Source organism: Spermophilus citellus (assembly GCF_964194105.1).
Source record: "Spermophilus citellus genome assembly, chromosome: 11".
Taxonomy (NCBI): domain Eukaryota; kingdom Metazoa; phylum Chordata; class Mammalia; order Rodentia; family Sciuridae; genus Spermophilus; species Spermophilus citellus.
In genome coordinates this window covers 106,892,550-106,908,751 of record NC_138192.1, presented here as the reverse complement: position 1 = coordinate 106,908,751, position 16,202 = coordinate 106,892,550, and the positions used below count along the sequence as shown (strand labels likewise).

General features: G+C 35.1%; 1 protein-coding gene across 2 annotated transcripts in view; it reads left to right on the top strand.

Moving 5' to 3' along the window:
- The window catches only part of INO80D (INO80 complex subunit D), a 77,212-nt gene that overhangs the window by 39,547 nt on the left and 21,463 nt on the right, over positions 1-16,202 (top strand). For both annotated transcript variants that reach the window (XM_081262099.1, XM_081262098.1), the window contains 2 exons: positions 7,639-7,863; positions 14,799-14,908. In XM_081262099.1, coding sequence (XP_081118225.1) covers positions 7,639-7,863; positions 14,799-14,908 — 335 coding nt within the window. The remainder of the gene's footprint in view (positions 1-7,638; positions 7,864-14,798; positions 14,909-16,202) is intronic.

Here is a 16,202-nt window from a genome sequence, read left to right as displayed (position 1 = left end):
CAACTATAAATCTTTTTTCTTCCTCTGTAAACTTATCTATTCTGGGGATTCATATAAATGGAGTTATATAATATGTGGCTTTTGTTGTTAGAAAACACACTTTGTATAATTTCAGTCCTTTTAAAATTATTGAGACTTATCTTAAGTCATCTTTAAAATGATCTAACATAGCAGACTTTCCATGTTGTACTTGAGAAGGGCGCATATTCTACTGTTGTTGAGTGGAGAGTTTTTATATGTCTTATTTTAGATATAGTTGATTTATAGTTTTGCAAAATTTTATTTCCTTGATGATTTTCTATTATAACGAGTGGAGTATTGAAGTCCCCATGTTATTGTGGAATTATTGATTTTTGCCTTCAGTTCTGTCAGTTTTTATTTTGGGACTCCATTAGTTACATGTGTGTTTATAATACTGTGTTTTCCTTATGTGCTGATACTTTAATCATTTTAAAAATAAACTTTTTTGTTTTGAAGTATATTTTGTTTTATGATAATATGGCTATTCTAGCTCTTTTTATGGTTAGTATTTCACATATATTCTTTTCCATCTCTTTGTTTTCAGCCTGTTTTTTTCTTTGAATTGTAAAATATACATTCTTCTCAAGCTTACACCATATAGGTACTTAATTTCACAAGAAGTCTTAACCATAACCATTTTCTAAAGTGTTTGTACCATTTTATACTCCCATTAGTAATGTATGCGAATTCTTATTGCTCAATATCCTCTCCAACATTTGGTGGCGTCAGTCTTTTTAAAGTTTTATGTATTTGTCTTTTAAATTTTTTTTCTGTTGCTATAACAGAATACCTGAAATTGTATGATTTTCAATGCATACAGGTTTTTGGATTTTAGTTCTGGGAAGCTGGTGGTGGCATCTGCTTGGCTTTAGTGAGGTCCTTGTGCTGCATCATAATGTAGTTGAAAATTAAAAGAGCAAGTAGGCTCTTGTAGGGGAGACCAAACACAAGGCTGATCTTGCTTTATAACAGCCCACTTTCCAAGTAACTAATCCAATTGAGCAAAAATTAATCCACCCTTGTGAGAAGGGCATTAATCCCCCTTAACTACATAGTCACCTCTTATTTGCTTTACATCCCAGCACCTTGGCTTTGGGGATCAAGTTCCAACACAAAAATGTGGGGAACACTTTCAAGCTCTTACTACTTTTTTTTTTTCCTCTCTCTTTTTTTGCACTGCTATGGATCAAACCCAGAGCCTCATGATGCCAGGCAAGCATCCCACCACTGAATTATGCCCCTTCACCCTTAGTATTCTAATGAGATATGAAATGATATCTCATTGTCACTGTCATTTTATTTTGCATTTCCCCAATAACTGATGATTTTTTACCATTTCATGTACTTATTGGACATTCAAAAATCATTTTGGGGGAAGTATATTTTCAAGCCTCTTGGTAGTGCCGGGGATCAAACCCAGGGCCTTGTGGTTAATAGGCAAGCATTCTATCACATTCTACCACATCCCCAGCCCTGCCTCCTTCTTAACGTATTTTTTTGGATATATTTTGGATATTTCTTTTTGTTGTATATATGGTTGAGATTGTTTTCCCTTAGTCTGCTACTTGCCTTTTTAATTTTTTTAATGGTATCTTTTGATTAGTACCAGTTTTTAATATTAAATAAGTCAAGTTTATTGCATTTCTTTTTATTTTTTTTATGGTTAGTACATTCTGCATACCATTTTTAAATGTTTATGACCATTCAAGATTTTCTCCTCTGTTGTATTTAAGAACTTCATAGTTCTATCTTTAGCATAAAAATTTAGATATATGACCTGTCGTACTTATTTTCATATGGTGGTATGGTTGGAGTCAAGATTCATTCTTTTATGGGTATCTAGTTATTTTAGCATATTTGATGAAAATATCTTCATTTTTTTATTCATGTTTTTTTGGTACTTTTTTGTGAAATAATGGACTATATATTGGTGTATTAACCTGGTTTTTAAAATTTTTTTTTTAGTTATACATGGACACAATATCTTTATTTTGTTTATTTATTTTTATGTGGTGCTGAGGATTGAACCCAGGGTCTCTCACATGCTAGGTGAGCGCTCTACCACTGAGCCACAACCCCAGCCCTGTTTAGGTTACTTCTATACTTAATATCTTAATTAATGTGGTTCTAGAATAAGTCTAGAAATTCAGTGACTTGAATTATACAATTTTGTCCTTTTTCACAGTTATTTTGACTATTTTAGATACTTGCAATCCTATAGGAATTCTTAATGAAATTGTCATTTTTTATAAAATTGTAATTGTGGTTTTTATCATAAATCAATTTGAAGAGAATTGATGTTTTAACAGTGTTATATCTTCCAATCCATGAATGTGGGATACCACTTTAGGTCACTTAAAATCTTTATTGTTAATGTTTGATTTTGGTTATCAAGATCTTGCATATATTTTATTAAACTTATCTTGAAATTTTTTACTAGTATTTGCTAGTTGTTGTTAAGTGACCTGCAGTTGTCAATATATACTACAATTTTAATAAATTTACTTATTCAGATTTTTATATATATATATTTAGTGAGAGAGAGAGGGGGGAGAGAGAGAGAGAGAGAGAAAGAATTTTAATGTTTATTTTTAGATTTTGGCGGACACAACATCTTTGTTGGTATGTGGTGCTGAGGATCGAACCCGGGCCGCACGCATGCCAGGCGAGTGCTCTACCGCTTGAGCCACATCCACAGCCCCTCAGATTTTTTTTAAAAAAAAATCTATTACTGGGCTGGGGATGTGGCTCAAGCGGTAGCACGCTCGCCTGGCATGCGTGCGGCCCGGGTTCGATCCTCAGCACCACATACCAACAAAGATGTTGTGTCCGCCAAAAACTAAAAAATAAACATTAAAATTCTCTCTCTCTCTCCCTCTCTCACTCTCTCTTAAAAAAAAAAAAAAAAAAAAGAGGTGATTTCAGAAGTCCAAGCAAGAAGTGAAGGCTTGAAGTACAATGGTGTCAATAAAGGTAGACATATTTAAAAGAAAAAAAAAATCTATTACTTTCCTTGCAAACAATAATGTCATTTATAAATATGGACAATTTCACTTTCACCCTTCTGATCTTTAAGCCTTTTATTGCTACTTCTGGCCTTATTGTACTAAGATCTTCAGCAAAGTGTCGAATAGAAGTAGTGAAGATAGATATGATTGCTTGCCACTTATTTGTTTGTTTATTTATTTATTTATTTATTTGAGATGGGGAATGAACCCAGGTCTTTGAGCAGTGCCAGGCAGCCCGGGCTCTCTTCCACTGACTTACAAAACCAGCCCTTTAAAAAAATATTTTTTTTTTCAAGGTCTTGCTAAGTGTTTGATGATAGCCTTCAGCTTGTGATCTTCCTGACTCAGCCTCCAGAGTGGTTGGGATTACAAGTGTTTGCCACCAGGCTTCATGCCTTGTTTTCTTAAATAAAGTATTTATATATTTTTGACTTAAATTTTTTTATTTATAGGGTTTCCATTTATTTTCAATCTTGTTTGGCCATTCCTATTTTTCTTTTATATTTCTTTCTTCATAAAATTCATACTTTAAACATCTCATACATAACAGTTTTATATTCATAATTCCAACCTTTGATGCCCTTGTAAATCTCATTTGTTGTTTTTTTCTTTTTGTCATGCAGGATGGCTTATATCTTTTTTGGCATGATAATTTTTGATTTGGTAGGTCCTGGCTTTATGGATTCTCAGTCAAGTTCAGCCACTTGATCTTGTAGGGATGAGAGTTGATATCAGCATGCACTCTCAAAGAAGCCCATTTCAAACCCTCTTTTCGCCTTACCTACAAGTTTAGCTTTAGTTCTGAACTTTTTCTATTTATGATTTCTTCATTTTTTTGATCAAGCACTTCCTTTCAGAGCAACAATGCATCCATAAAGCACCTAGTATATAGGTGCTTTAGAGTGGCAAGTTCCTAAGAGTTCCTAACTGCCATACTGCCATAAGTGTTCCATTCTTCCATTGTTTCACCTGTTATCTATATGAATGACTCAGATCTTTTTCTCATTTCTGACCATTGTTTTTTCTTAAATTCAAAAACAAGTTCTTTTGAGATAGGTTCTTGCTGTTACATAGGCTTGTCTTGAACCTCTGGGTTCTAGTGATCCGCATGCCAAGTCTCCCAGGTATATCTAACTTTTCTTTTGAGTTTGAACTACCTGTTGGATATTTCTCAACAAATATTCTGTTAATACCTTAAATTCAGCATTTCTACAGTTAAATTCATTGTTTTATTTACTATATATTTTTCTTACCAGTTTCTCTTTTTGATTCCCGTTTTTTTGTTTTTTTTTTTTTTTTAATCAGCAATGTTACCATTTTGCTGCTGTTGTCTTAATAAAGTTAATTTTGTTTGGAAAATTTTCTGTCAATTCTTGTGATTATGGATAAGCCCAGAGTCTCAGAATGTCAAGTTTGGAATTTGTTGGTTTGTATTTGTTTTTTACTGATAATGTTTCATAACTGTACTTATATTGTGACTTTACAGATATAATTTCTTTTCATTTTCTTCACATTTGGAGATAAGCAGGCCAGCTATGTCTCTCATAGATGAGAAAAGTTCACTGAGGGGAAACTGGCCTCTCTCTTCCCAGTTCACTCACTGCTCTTCTTAGCAACCAGGCTTGCCATATTAATGTCATATTAATGTCAGAGATCTAAGAAATGGGAAGCATCTTGGAGATGCTGGCAATGGTCTGTGGACCTGTGTCAGTATACAAACTGTTTGTTACTGGTGTGTGACAAGATAAGTATGGAAATTATGAGTAAGCTTTTGAAGCTTCTTTATAATCTCATAACATGCCTCAACATCTAGTGCATCTTTCCACAATGAACTGGAGGGGCACTGATTTAGCTCATCCTTCCTCAAGTAATAGTGTCTTTGAAATAACTGTTGTGTTGAGTGATGATCTACCCAAGCTTTGCCTTCCCTGGAAGACCCCTATCAGCCCTTTCTTTTTCTTTCTTTTTTACCAATTGCCCTTCCATTCTCTATTATGCAGATTCATAGTCATTAAGTCACCCTTAAGTTTCTTATTCTTCATATCCAGTTGCCAGATTAAGTTAATTCTTTTCTGATAATGGCCCTTATGTGTGTTTTTCTTTCCGTTATCTGTCTTGTCTCTTATTTTCATCATTCCCCAGTCTTTGAGTTGTTTGTTGTTGACTCTGAAATTTGTGCTTTTTACCTCAGTGGACTGATGGTGTAGCTTAGTCATAGAGCACTTGCCAAGCATGTGTAAGGCCCTTATCCCCAGCACCCCAAAGTTCCTTTTTTCCTTTTATCTGAAATGGGATTCATTTTCTTCTCCAAATCTGCTCTTGATCCAGTTCCTTATTTCATAAATGGTACCACTGTCCTTCCCTGATGGGAACAGCTGTCTTCCTTTCCCAGTTTGTCTTTTCTGCTCACATATTACCACTCACGTTCTCCATGCTGCTGCCCTTATTATCTCTTACCTGGAGTTTGCTAATAGTTTTCTAATTGCTCTCTTCTTTTTCTTCCTCTGCTTATTCTGTATCTGCTAGCACTGTAATCTTTCTCATGCACATCTCTATTATATTGATACCCATTTTTAAAAAATTTACATAGATTCTTCATTGTCTGTGAAATAAAGGTTAAACTCTTTCATCTGGCATTTAGATTTATAAAATTTTACCAGCCATCACTTCCCAGCACGTCCTATACCTTAGCCAAACCAAACTCCTTAGTACTACAGTTTTCAGTTGTCTCTGTACCGTGGCTTAAAGTGTTTATCCTTATTGATGAGCCTTTTTTCCTTTTCTCCACATCTTCAACTTCTACCCTGTCTTCAAGATCCAGCTCTGTTGTTATCTCTTCTTCAGGGCCTTTCCTGCAGCACTCTTTCTTGTGAACTTTTGTAGCACATTATCTATATTTCTCATGGACTTAACTGTTATTTATCTTGTATTAAAGGTGTTTGTAGCACTTACCGGCCCTACCTGAACCCCAAATATAGATCTGCTGAGATTCTGGGGAACAATTTTAAATAAAAGATTCTTAGGCCTGCCCCATGGAGATTCTGGTTTAGTTAATCAGTGTAGGTCTTGGGAATCTGAAGTTTTAAGATGCTCCTAGGATTTTCTGATTTGTTTTCAAATAATTGAATTGTTGATCTGTGTGCCTTGCTATTTGCATCATCACTTTTAGCCTCTTGAATTATTTAACTTTGGAATGTGTTATCTTGTCTGAATTACATTGCAGGCTCTTCTTCAAAACTTTATTTTCTCTTCTATAGTACTCAACATAATAGACACACAATAAATGTTGAATAAGTGATAAGATTGAAGTAAAATCTTCAGTTTATCTATCTGCAGTAGAAGTTGTAGTGAAGAGGACATGCTTCAAGGAAAGACTCCTAACAGAAGTTTGAAGAATAGCCTGTTACATGTCATTCTAGGGGGGAAAAAAAGGATAATACCACTTTAAACAAGAGAAACCAAGCAATGATTTACTAGTAAGATAATATATAGTCTATGGCGTCACATGTATGGCATTTATGTTAAGATAGAAGAGAAATAAAATAACAGGTTAGTCTTTAGGTCTTGTGCATTATTCCTAACAATAAATAAAGTGAACAGTTTAACCTTGCTGATGGTAGACAATGTTAACTAATCATAGCACTGTTTCTTATTAAGCCTAGATGTGCTCAGCGTCCTTTCCAAATAATACTTCAGTAGGGATCACCTTTCAATCACATTAGTGTATGATGAGAAAATGTGTGTTTTGTCTCTGGTGTATGAAATGCCATTTAGGATACCTGTAGTTAAAACTGTAGAATTAATGTGATCCCTACAATCAAAGTACTTTTTTTTTTTTTTTTTTTTTTTGCACGGTACTATGGATTGAACTTAGTTAAGAGCACTGAGCTACAATCCCAGCCTTTTTTTGTTGTTGTTGCTGGTGATTGAACCCAAGGCCTTGTGCGTGCGAGGCAAGCACTTTACCAACTGCACTATATATCTCCCCAGCCTCCGATTCCTAGCCTTTTTATTCTGAGACAAGGTGACTGGCTAAGTTGACCAGGCTGGCCTCAAACTTGGAATCCTTTTACTTCAACCTCTCAAGTTACTGGGATTGCAGGTGTGCATCAGGATGCCTGGCCTCAGAATTCTTTAAGTACTTAGCAAGAAAAGGTAGTTAAAAACCAGAATGTCTTAAAAGGGCAGTTCCTAGGTAATATACTATTAGAATTCACTGCTCTATTTCTGATATGACTGATCTATCTTTTATTGAGTTGTGCTGTCATTTATTCAGTTTTTAGTAAGAAAAGGTAAAGAAGTGGTTTTCTCTGTGAGTCCCTATTCATTTAAAATTCAGAAAGTCCCGGGAATTACGTGTCTAATGATGACATGCTAAGAAGGGTAAGCGTCTTTTAAAGCCCTGGATTGTCTCTGCTGCTTTGTGTTGAGTTGAAATATTATTTTCAGTTCTATTGAAATTTCATGCTCTAATTTTCTTAACCACTTACTCACTTGCCACCAAGGTTTTAACCCTGTTCATCAGCCCCCATTCCTTATTCTCATTTCCCCTTTCTAAAATGAGCTTAATGTGTAATTGGTTTTTTACTTCTCTCCTTGCACTTTCCAGGCCAGATGACGATGATGCGGAGAGTAGGAGCTCCAGGGTGACCCAACTTTGCACTTACTTTCAGCAGAAATACAAGCACCTCTGCCGCCTGGAAAGGGCAGAATCTCGTCAGAAGAAATGCCGTCATACATTTAGGAAAGCATTGCTGCAGGCAGCCAGTAAAGAACCGGAATGTACTGGTCAGTTAATACAAGAACTTCGGAGAGCAGCATGCACTCGAACCAGGTTAGAGCCACACAGAGCCACTTGTTCTAAGGAAGTTGTCTCAGTTTGTATTTTGTTTTCTGTATTTTTGGAGAGGGTGGTTAAGGCACAATGACCATTTAAACCTAAAATATTTGAGACTGCATTTTGGTTTTGTTGTTCTGGAAAAAAGCACCACACAGGCGACAGAATAGTACTGCCATGTACTGATACGATAGTAAAAGCATTACTGAAGTTTTGGCTGGAATTTAATTACAGTTTATTTTTAGAAGGTTGAGAATATTATCTATTTTAGTGCTAAAAAATTTCATGTTATTTGAAAGTAATATAGTTTTTTTAGTAACAAAAGAAAAATGTGTTTTATTAAAAGGACATGTTTTTTTTTTTGCTTGTATTATTTAAGATTTTTCTTTTCCATGTATTTCATATAACTACCCCACCTAGTATGTGTTCAGTTTTCTTTCATTCATTCACTCTTTGTTGTTGTTGTTGTTTATTTTTTTATATGGTGCTGATGATTGAACTCAGTGCCTCACACATTCGAGGCAAGTTACTCTACCACTGAGCTACAACCCCAGTCCTCACTCATTATGTTTTAGTGGTACTGGGAATTGAACCCAGGGGTGCTCCACCATTGAGCTACATCCTCAGATCGTTCCTACTTTTTATTTTGAGACAGGGTCTCACTAAGTTGCCCAAGTTGGCCTCAAACTTGTGATCCTTCTGTCTTAATCTCCTGAGTATGCTTTGCCCAACATGTTCAACATATTTTATTACACTGCATTTCGTTAGGGGGAAGAAACAGCTCTTCTGTTTGTAATGCAGATGCTTGTTTATTGAGCAAAATTTGGAAAAATACAGAAAAAAGAAGGGGGAAATCTCCATAGCTCCATTGATATAACTGAATAAGCACTGTAAACATTATTCTTCTTTTCCACTCTTATCTTTTTTTTTTTAATTGTTACCAGGAATTGAACCCAGGGGTGTTTAACCACTGAGCCACATCCTTTTTTTTAATGTTTATTTTGAGACGGGCTCTTGATAAGTTGCTGAGGCTGGTTTTGAACTTGTGGTCCTCCTGCCTCAGCCTCCTGAGCTACTGGAATTATAGGCATGTGCCACTGCACCTGGTTGTCATTGTTGTTCAATCCTCAGTACCACATAAAAATAAATAAATAAACAAAGGTATTGTCCTGTCTACAACTAAAAATTTATTTTAAAAAAGGATTGTTTTAAAGTCTAGGAGACCTAAGTCTTTATTGAGTTTACTATTTCACACTTCTCAGTGTTACATTTTCAGATGACAACTTTGAGTATATATGTGTAGAAAAAGATTAGGGGTTTGTATATTGAAATGTCTCTAACTGGTGGGTTATTGATAAAGTGAAGAAAAATATTCTAATTTTTTAATAGTATTTATGAGTTACTTGAATAAATCTCTCATGCTAGACAGTAATTTCCATGAGTGCAGGATGTAGGTCCATTTAGTTCTTGTATCTCCAGTGTTGTTCAAAGAATGAATATTATTGAATATATGAAGGTCTGTTTATTTGTTAAAACAATTCACTCAGTTTGACAGAGATTGTAAAATAATGATATCAAATGTTTTAGATGGTATATTGCTCTCAAGTGTATAATTTCAAGAAAGTGTAGCTATATGCAGCATAATACAATTTACATATAAATATTATATACATCAAGTCACATATTGTTATGATATTGTCAGAGATGTAAGAGTTTGCACATTAAGATTGCGACAATTTGGTATTTATGTGGAAGACTATTTTATTTATGTCCATCTCCCTCCCTCCCTTTCTTCCTTCATTCCATCCTTCCTCTGCTGGAGTTCAAAACCAAGGAACTTGTACTTGCTAGGCAAGTACTCTACCACTGAGCTACACTGTCAGCTTTTTCTTTGATTATTAACTGGTTGTTTTCAGAACATCCTCCAAACTGACTTTAGTGATATGGGAAGAAAATGATAAATGTCACCAAATAATAAAATAACACACCAAGATGGATTCTGTTACTATTTTAAAATTTATTCGATATCATTTCATTATGTCACCCTTGATTAATGAAAAGTTTATTGCCCATTGCAGTAAATTACTGATGATCATATAGCAATGTGTCATAGTTGTTCTTTGGTTATTGCTTATTACTGGTACATTGTATTTTAGGTTCATAAAAATTAGTTTTAGTTATATGATATTCTCTATTTATTTGATAATTTTGGTATCAAAGTCCTAGTTCCACAGAAGACATTTAGATAAATATTTTAGAAACTGAAACTTTAATGATTGCCTTCTAATATGTATCTTATAAAATATAGTTTGTATATTAGCTGAATAATATTAAGGTGTTAATCTAACAGCTTTTTCATTCTTTTTGGTAAGCAGACTAAGCCACTGAAATAGCCTAAAATACATAGACCTGTATTCGACTCTGGTGGTGTATAGTCCTACGCTGACTAGTGTTGTTGGTGTCTTGTGTTTGTATGGCATTGTTTATGTGGGAGCATGATTATTTATTAGGGATATTATAGAGCATGCAAAAAGGAAACTTGTAGATATTTTTATATTAAAAACATCAAAATGTTTTAGTAATTCTCTTTGCTTTGTTGGGATTATTTGAATAATAAAATATATCTAACATCATTTTAACCTTAATCTATCCATGGGGATATTGAAATTCTGAGTTCAGATTCATTTTAAGAGATCGATAAATTTGAACATGAGGTGATTGAAAAAAATGAAACAGATGATTTCTTTGAAAGTTTAGAAAGAAAATGAGGGAATATGTTGTATAGTAGGGGTGGTAGATAGGTAAATAATTTGTGTGTTCAATGAAAATTATCCCTTCAGTATAGAGAGGTACCTTCTATTTAAATAAAGAGAAAGAGAATTTGGGCTTAGCTGCCAGAAATATTTATTTTAAATTATGTATCTTTTTTACAGGACTAAAGTTAATAATGTAAACACCTTTTGGGGGGCAGTATATAAAACTATTAGGAATAAATGGTTTACTTCTAAAATGACCCTCTTCTTCATCCTTGTAATCTTGATAAATCTTGTAGAACTCTTAATTAAAGCAAGTTCTATGGCAGGGCTTGATTATCTATTTCCATTAACTGTTTCTACAATTATAATAGAAGTATTCTTTTATTTGGACATTATGTAAATTCACAGTTTAGATTCTGTATGACTTTATCTACTTAGTATAGATCATTTTATTGAGATCCTTACAGATACTAGAAACAACGCAGGATTTCTTTGATTTTCTTTTTTTTTTTTTTATTGGTTGTTCACAACATTACAAAGCTCTTGACATATCATATTTCATACATTAGATTGAAGTGGGTTATGAACCCCCAATTTTACCCCAAATGCAGATTGCAGAATCACGTCGGTTACACATCCACAATTTTACATAATGCCCTATTAGTAATTGTTGTATTCTGCTACCTTTCCTATCCCCTACTATCCCCCCTCCCCTCCCCTCCCCTCCCATCTTCTCTCTCTACCCCATCTACTGTAATTCATTTCTCTCCTTGTTTATTTTCCCATTCCCCTCACAACCTCTTATATGTAATTTTGTATAGCAATGAGGGTCTCCCTTCATTTCCATCCAATTTCCCTTTTCTCTCCCTTTCCCTCCCATCTCATGTCTCTGTTTAATGTTACTCTTTTCTTCCTACTCTTCCTCCCTGCTCTGTTCATAGTTGCTCTCATTATATCAAAGAAGACATTTGGTATTTGTTTTTTAGGGATTGGCTACCTTCACTAAGCATAATCTGCTCTAGTGCCATCCATTTCCCTGAAAATTCTATGATTTTGTCATTTTTTATTGCTGCATAGTACTCCATTGTGTATAGATGCCACATTTTTTTTTATCCATTCATCTATTGAAGGGCATCTGGGTTGGTTCCACAGTCTAGCTATTGTGAATTGTGCTGCTATGAACATCGATGTGGCAGTATCCCTGTAGCATGCTCTTTTAAGGTCTTCAGGGAATAGTCTGAGAAGGGCAATAGCAGGGTCAAATGGTGGTTCCATTCCCAGCTTTCCCAGGAATCTCCAAACTGCTTTCCAAATTGGCCGCACCAATTTGCAGTCCCACCAGCAATGTACAAGTGTACCCTTTTCTCCACATCCTCGCCAGCACTTGTTGTTGTTTGACTTCATAGTGGCTGCCAATCTTACTGGAGTGAGATGGTATCTTAGGGTGGTTTTGATTTGCATTTCTCTGACTGGTAGAGATGGTGAGCATTTTTTCATGTACTTATTGATTGATTGTATATCCTCCTCTGAGAAGTGTCTGTTCAGGTCCTTGGCCCATTTGTTGATTGGGTTATTTGTTATCTTATTGTCTAATTTTTTGAGTTCTTTGTATACTCTGGATATTAGGGCTCTATCTGAAGTGTGAGGAGTAAAAATTTGTTCCCAGGATGTAGGCTCCCTATTTACCTCTCTTATTGTTTCTCTTGCTGAGAAAAAACTTTTTAGTTTAAGTAAGTCCCATTTGTTGATTCTTGTTATTAAATCTTGTGCTATGGGTGTCCTATTAAGGAATTTGGAGCCCGACCCCACAATATGTAGATCGGAGCCAACTTTTTCTTCTATCAGACGCAGAGTCTCTGATTTGATATCAAGCTCCTTGATCCATTTTGAGTTAACTTTTGTGCATGGCGAGAGAAAGGGATTCAGTTTCATTTTGTTGCATATGGATTTCCAGTTTTCCCAACACCATTTGTTGAAGATGCTATCCTTCCTCCATTGCATGTTTTTAGCCCCTTTATCAAATATAAGATAGTTGTAACTTTGTGGATTAGTCTCTGTGTCCTCTATTCTATACCATTGGTCCACCCGCCTGTTTTGGTACCAGTACCATGCTGTTTTTGTCACTATTGCTCTGTAATATAGTTTGAAATCTGGTATCGCTATACCGCCTGATTCACACTTCCTGCTTAGAATTGCTTTTGCTATTCTGGGTCTTTTATTTTTCCATATGAATTTCATGATTGCTTTATCTATTTCTACAAGAAATGCTGTTGGGATTTTGATTGGCATTGCATTAAACCTATGGAGAACTTTTGGTAATATCGCCATTTTGATGATGTTAGTTCTGCCTATCCATGAACAGGGTATATTTTTCCATCTTCTAAGATCTTCTTCTACTTCTCTCTTTAGGGTTCTGTAGTTTTCATTGTATAAATCTTTCACCTCTTTTGTTAGGTTGATTCCCAAGTATTTTATTTTTTTTGAGGATATTGTGAATGGAGTGTTTTTCCTCATTTCTGTTTCAGAAGTTTTGTTGCTGATATACTGAAATGCCTTTGATTTATGCGTGTTGATTTTATATCCTGCCACTTTGCTGAATTCATTTATTAGTTCTAGTAGTTTCTTTGTAGACCCTTTTGGGTCTTCTAGGTATAGAATCATGTCATCTGCAAATAGTGATAATTTAAGTTCTTCTTTTCCAATTTTTATGCCTTTAATTTCTTTCGTCTGTCTAATTGCTCTGGCCAGTGTTTCGAGAACTATATTGAATAGAAGTGGTGATAGAGGGCATCCCTGTCTTGTTCCGAGATTTCTTTGATTTTCATGCCTGATTTGTGAGTCAGTTTATTAAGATTTTCCCTTCATATTCAGGCATGTGTAAAGGCCTAACAATTTGTGATGTTTTGTAGAATTATTATTTTTGGAACCATATGTATACATTGCCGGTTCATAAAATCTAAAAGTAAGTTAAATATATTAAATATTAACTGAAAAAAGTGGAACAGCATTTAAGTATTGAAACCCGGAGTTACACATAATGCAAAATTTTAAAATTTGTCCAAAATGAGTATGTTTTAGGGCTTGAGAGTAGCTCAGTCACTTCTGCATCTTAGTGTTCCCTTTGCTATATATATTAGAGCAAGTTAATTTTTATTTTTTGGGTTTTGGTATTGAGGATTAAAAGGGGCTTTACCCTGAGCTGCTTCCCCAGTCCTTTTAATTTAATTAATTATTTTTAAAATTGCTACCAGGGATTGAACTACTGAGTTACATTCCCACCCCTTTTTATTTTTTATTTTAAGACAAGGTCTCACTAAGTTGCTGAGGCTGGCCTTGAGCTTTCGATCCTCCCACCTCTGCCTCCCAATCCAGTGGGATCAGAGGTGTGCACCACTGTGCCTGGCTACGATCAAGGGTTTTTTTGTTTTGTTTTGTTTTGCATATTTATCATTTAGTAGCATAAGGTGACCACATCCTAGTAATGATAATGATAACAGTGACCTACAACCATCTTCACAACTCACCTGCCAGCTGAGGGGACCTTGTTGTCTCTTCCCTTTCCAAGTGAGGAAGTTATTTCTTAACAGAGGCTTATTAACTGTCACACAGCTAGTAAGAGGTAGAGATGAAATTGGGAACAGGGTCTGATTCTAGTCTCATGTTCTTCATCACTTTTCTCCATTACCTTTTTGAAAAGTAAAATGTATCAAATATCATTTAAAAAACAAAAACAGGGGCCAGCTGCAGATGGCTATAATCCCAGTGGCTCAGGAGGCTGAGGCAGGAGGATTGCAAGTTCAGAGCCAGTTTCAACAGAAACGAGGTGCTAAGCAACTCAGTGAGACGTTGTCTCTAAATAAAATAGAAAATAGGGATGGGGAGGTGGCTTACTGGCCAAGTGCCCCTGAGTTCAATCCCCGGTACCAAAAAACAAAAAGACCGTATATTTGAAAACTATTGTGATAAAACTTTTTGCTTTGAATATCAGTAGATTTGGGAAATAACATATTTAATATTTATAGTACTTGCTTTAACTCATATTTGCAAGTTAATGACTGTGGGTATTATAGATAGTTATAATGTGGATACTACAGAGTACCGACATAATATAGAAAAACTGCCTTAGATTCTTAAGCGTGTGCTTTAAAAACTAATTTTGTATTTTTTCTTCCTCAGTATAAGCCGGACCAAGTTGAGGGAGGTGGAACCAGCAGCATGCAGTGGAACCATGAAGGGGGAGCAGTGCACTAACAAAGCCCTTCCATTCACCAGACATTGTTTCCAACGTATCCTTCTAACTTGATCAAGTGTGCATGGAAAAGTTTTAACTCACTTGGAGCTGTGTACCTTTTTTCCCCTGATACGAGGGATTGAACTCAGAGTCTCCTGCATTTTTAGACAGGTGCTCTGCTGCAGATGATTACTGTGCTTCATTTTTAAATCAAGTGAATGACTTTTGAAATAGTAACTATTTAATTTTTGAAATTATTAAGTGACTTCTAATTTTCCTAAAATCTTACAGTTTTTTTTCTGCTTATATTAGTTCAGCTCCCCCCACCCCGCCCCCCAACACACACACACACACGTTGTATTCTCATGACACTGAGCTGGGAAAGGTAGGAATCACAAGTGCATAAAATTGCACTATTCTTATCTTTTAGACAAAATTGAGATTCAGTTTCTAATTGTCTTAAGTTCAGAATCTGGATCAAAGTCAAGAGGACCAAATAACAACAAAATAAGCCAAACTGATAGCAAATAGGATCTCCTAGTGGCTAACATGTAATTATATGTTATTAATAGAATTCTGATCCTACAGGTGGTTCCAGGTAGCTTATAAGGAGTAACTATATAACAATTATTGATGGAAAAATTAAATCAAAGTTTTAGTTTTTAGTCTTCCAAGATAGTTATACAGCTTTACAGTGTGCCTGATGCTATAAGGTTAATTTGCTGTTTTGGAGAATAATTTGAAAGGAAATAAGTTAACATATCACTGACTAGGCAAAAAGGTCTCTTAGGATTATATACTTAAGGAAAAAATTTTCCAGGGAGCTTTAGACTGTAGATAAAATCTTATTACCTCTTTTATTAAATATTTAGAACTGAGTAGCTTTTTTTGGGGGGTACTGGGGAGTGAATCCAGGGGCACTTAACCACTGAGCCACATCCCTTGCCCTTTTTTGTTTTCTGTTTAGAGACAGGGTCTCACTGAGTTTCTTAGTGCCTTGCTTTTGCTGAAGCTGGTTTTGAACTCTTGATCTTCCTGCCTCATACTCCCAAGCCAGTGAGCTTATAGGTGTGTGCCCCCACGCCCAGCTATTTTTATTCTTGATAAATATCATAAGCAGAAAGTTTCTTCTTTTAAAATAAGTTTATTTAAAAAAATAGTTGTTACAGTGGAAATTTTAGGAGTGAAATGTGTTAAGAAGATGATCCTTCCCAAATAACATAAAGTGGTTCAGAATGGCCATAAAAGAGACTTGCACTAGGAGCTTATTAGCAAAATGGCTTCCTTCAGAAGTATCTCCTATAAATAATGATGGTCAATCCAACTATTAACATTTTACCATATCAGTA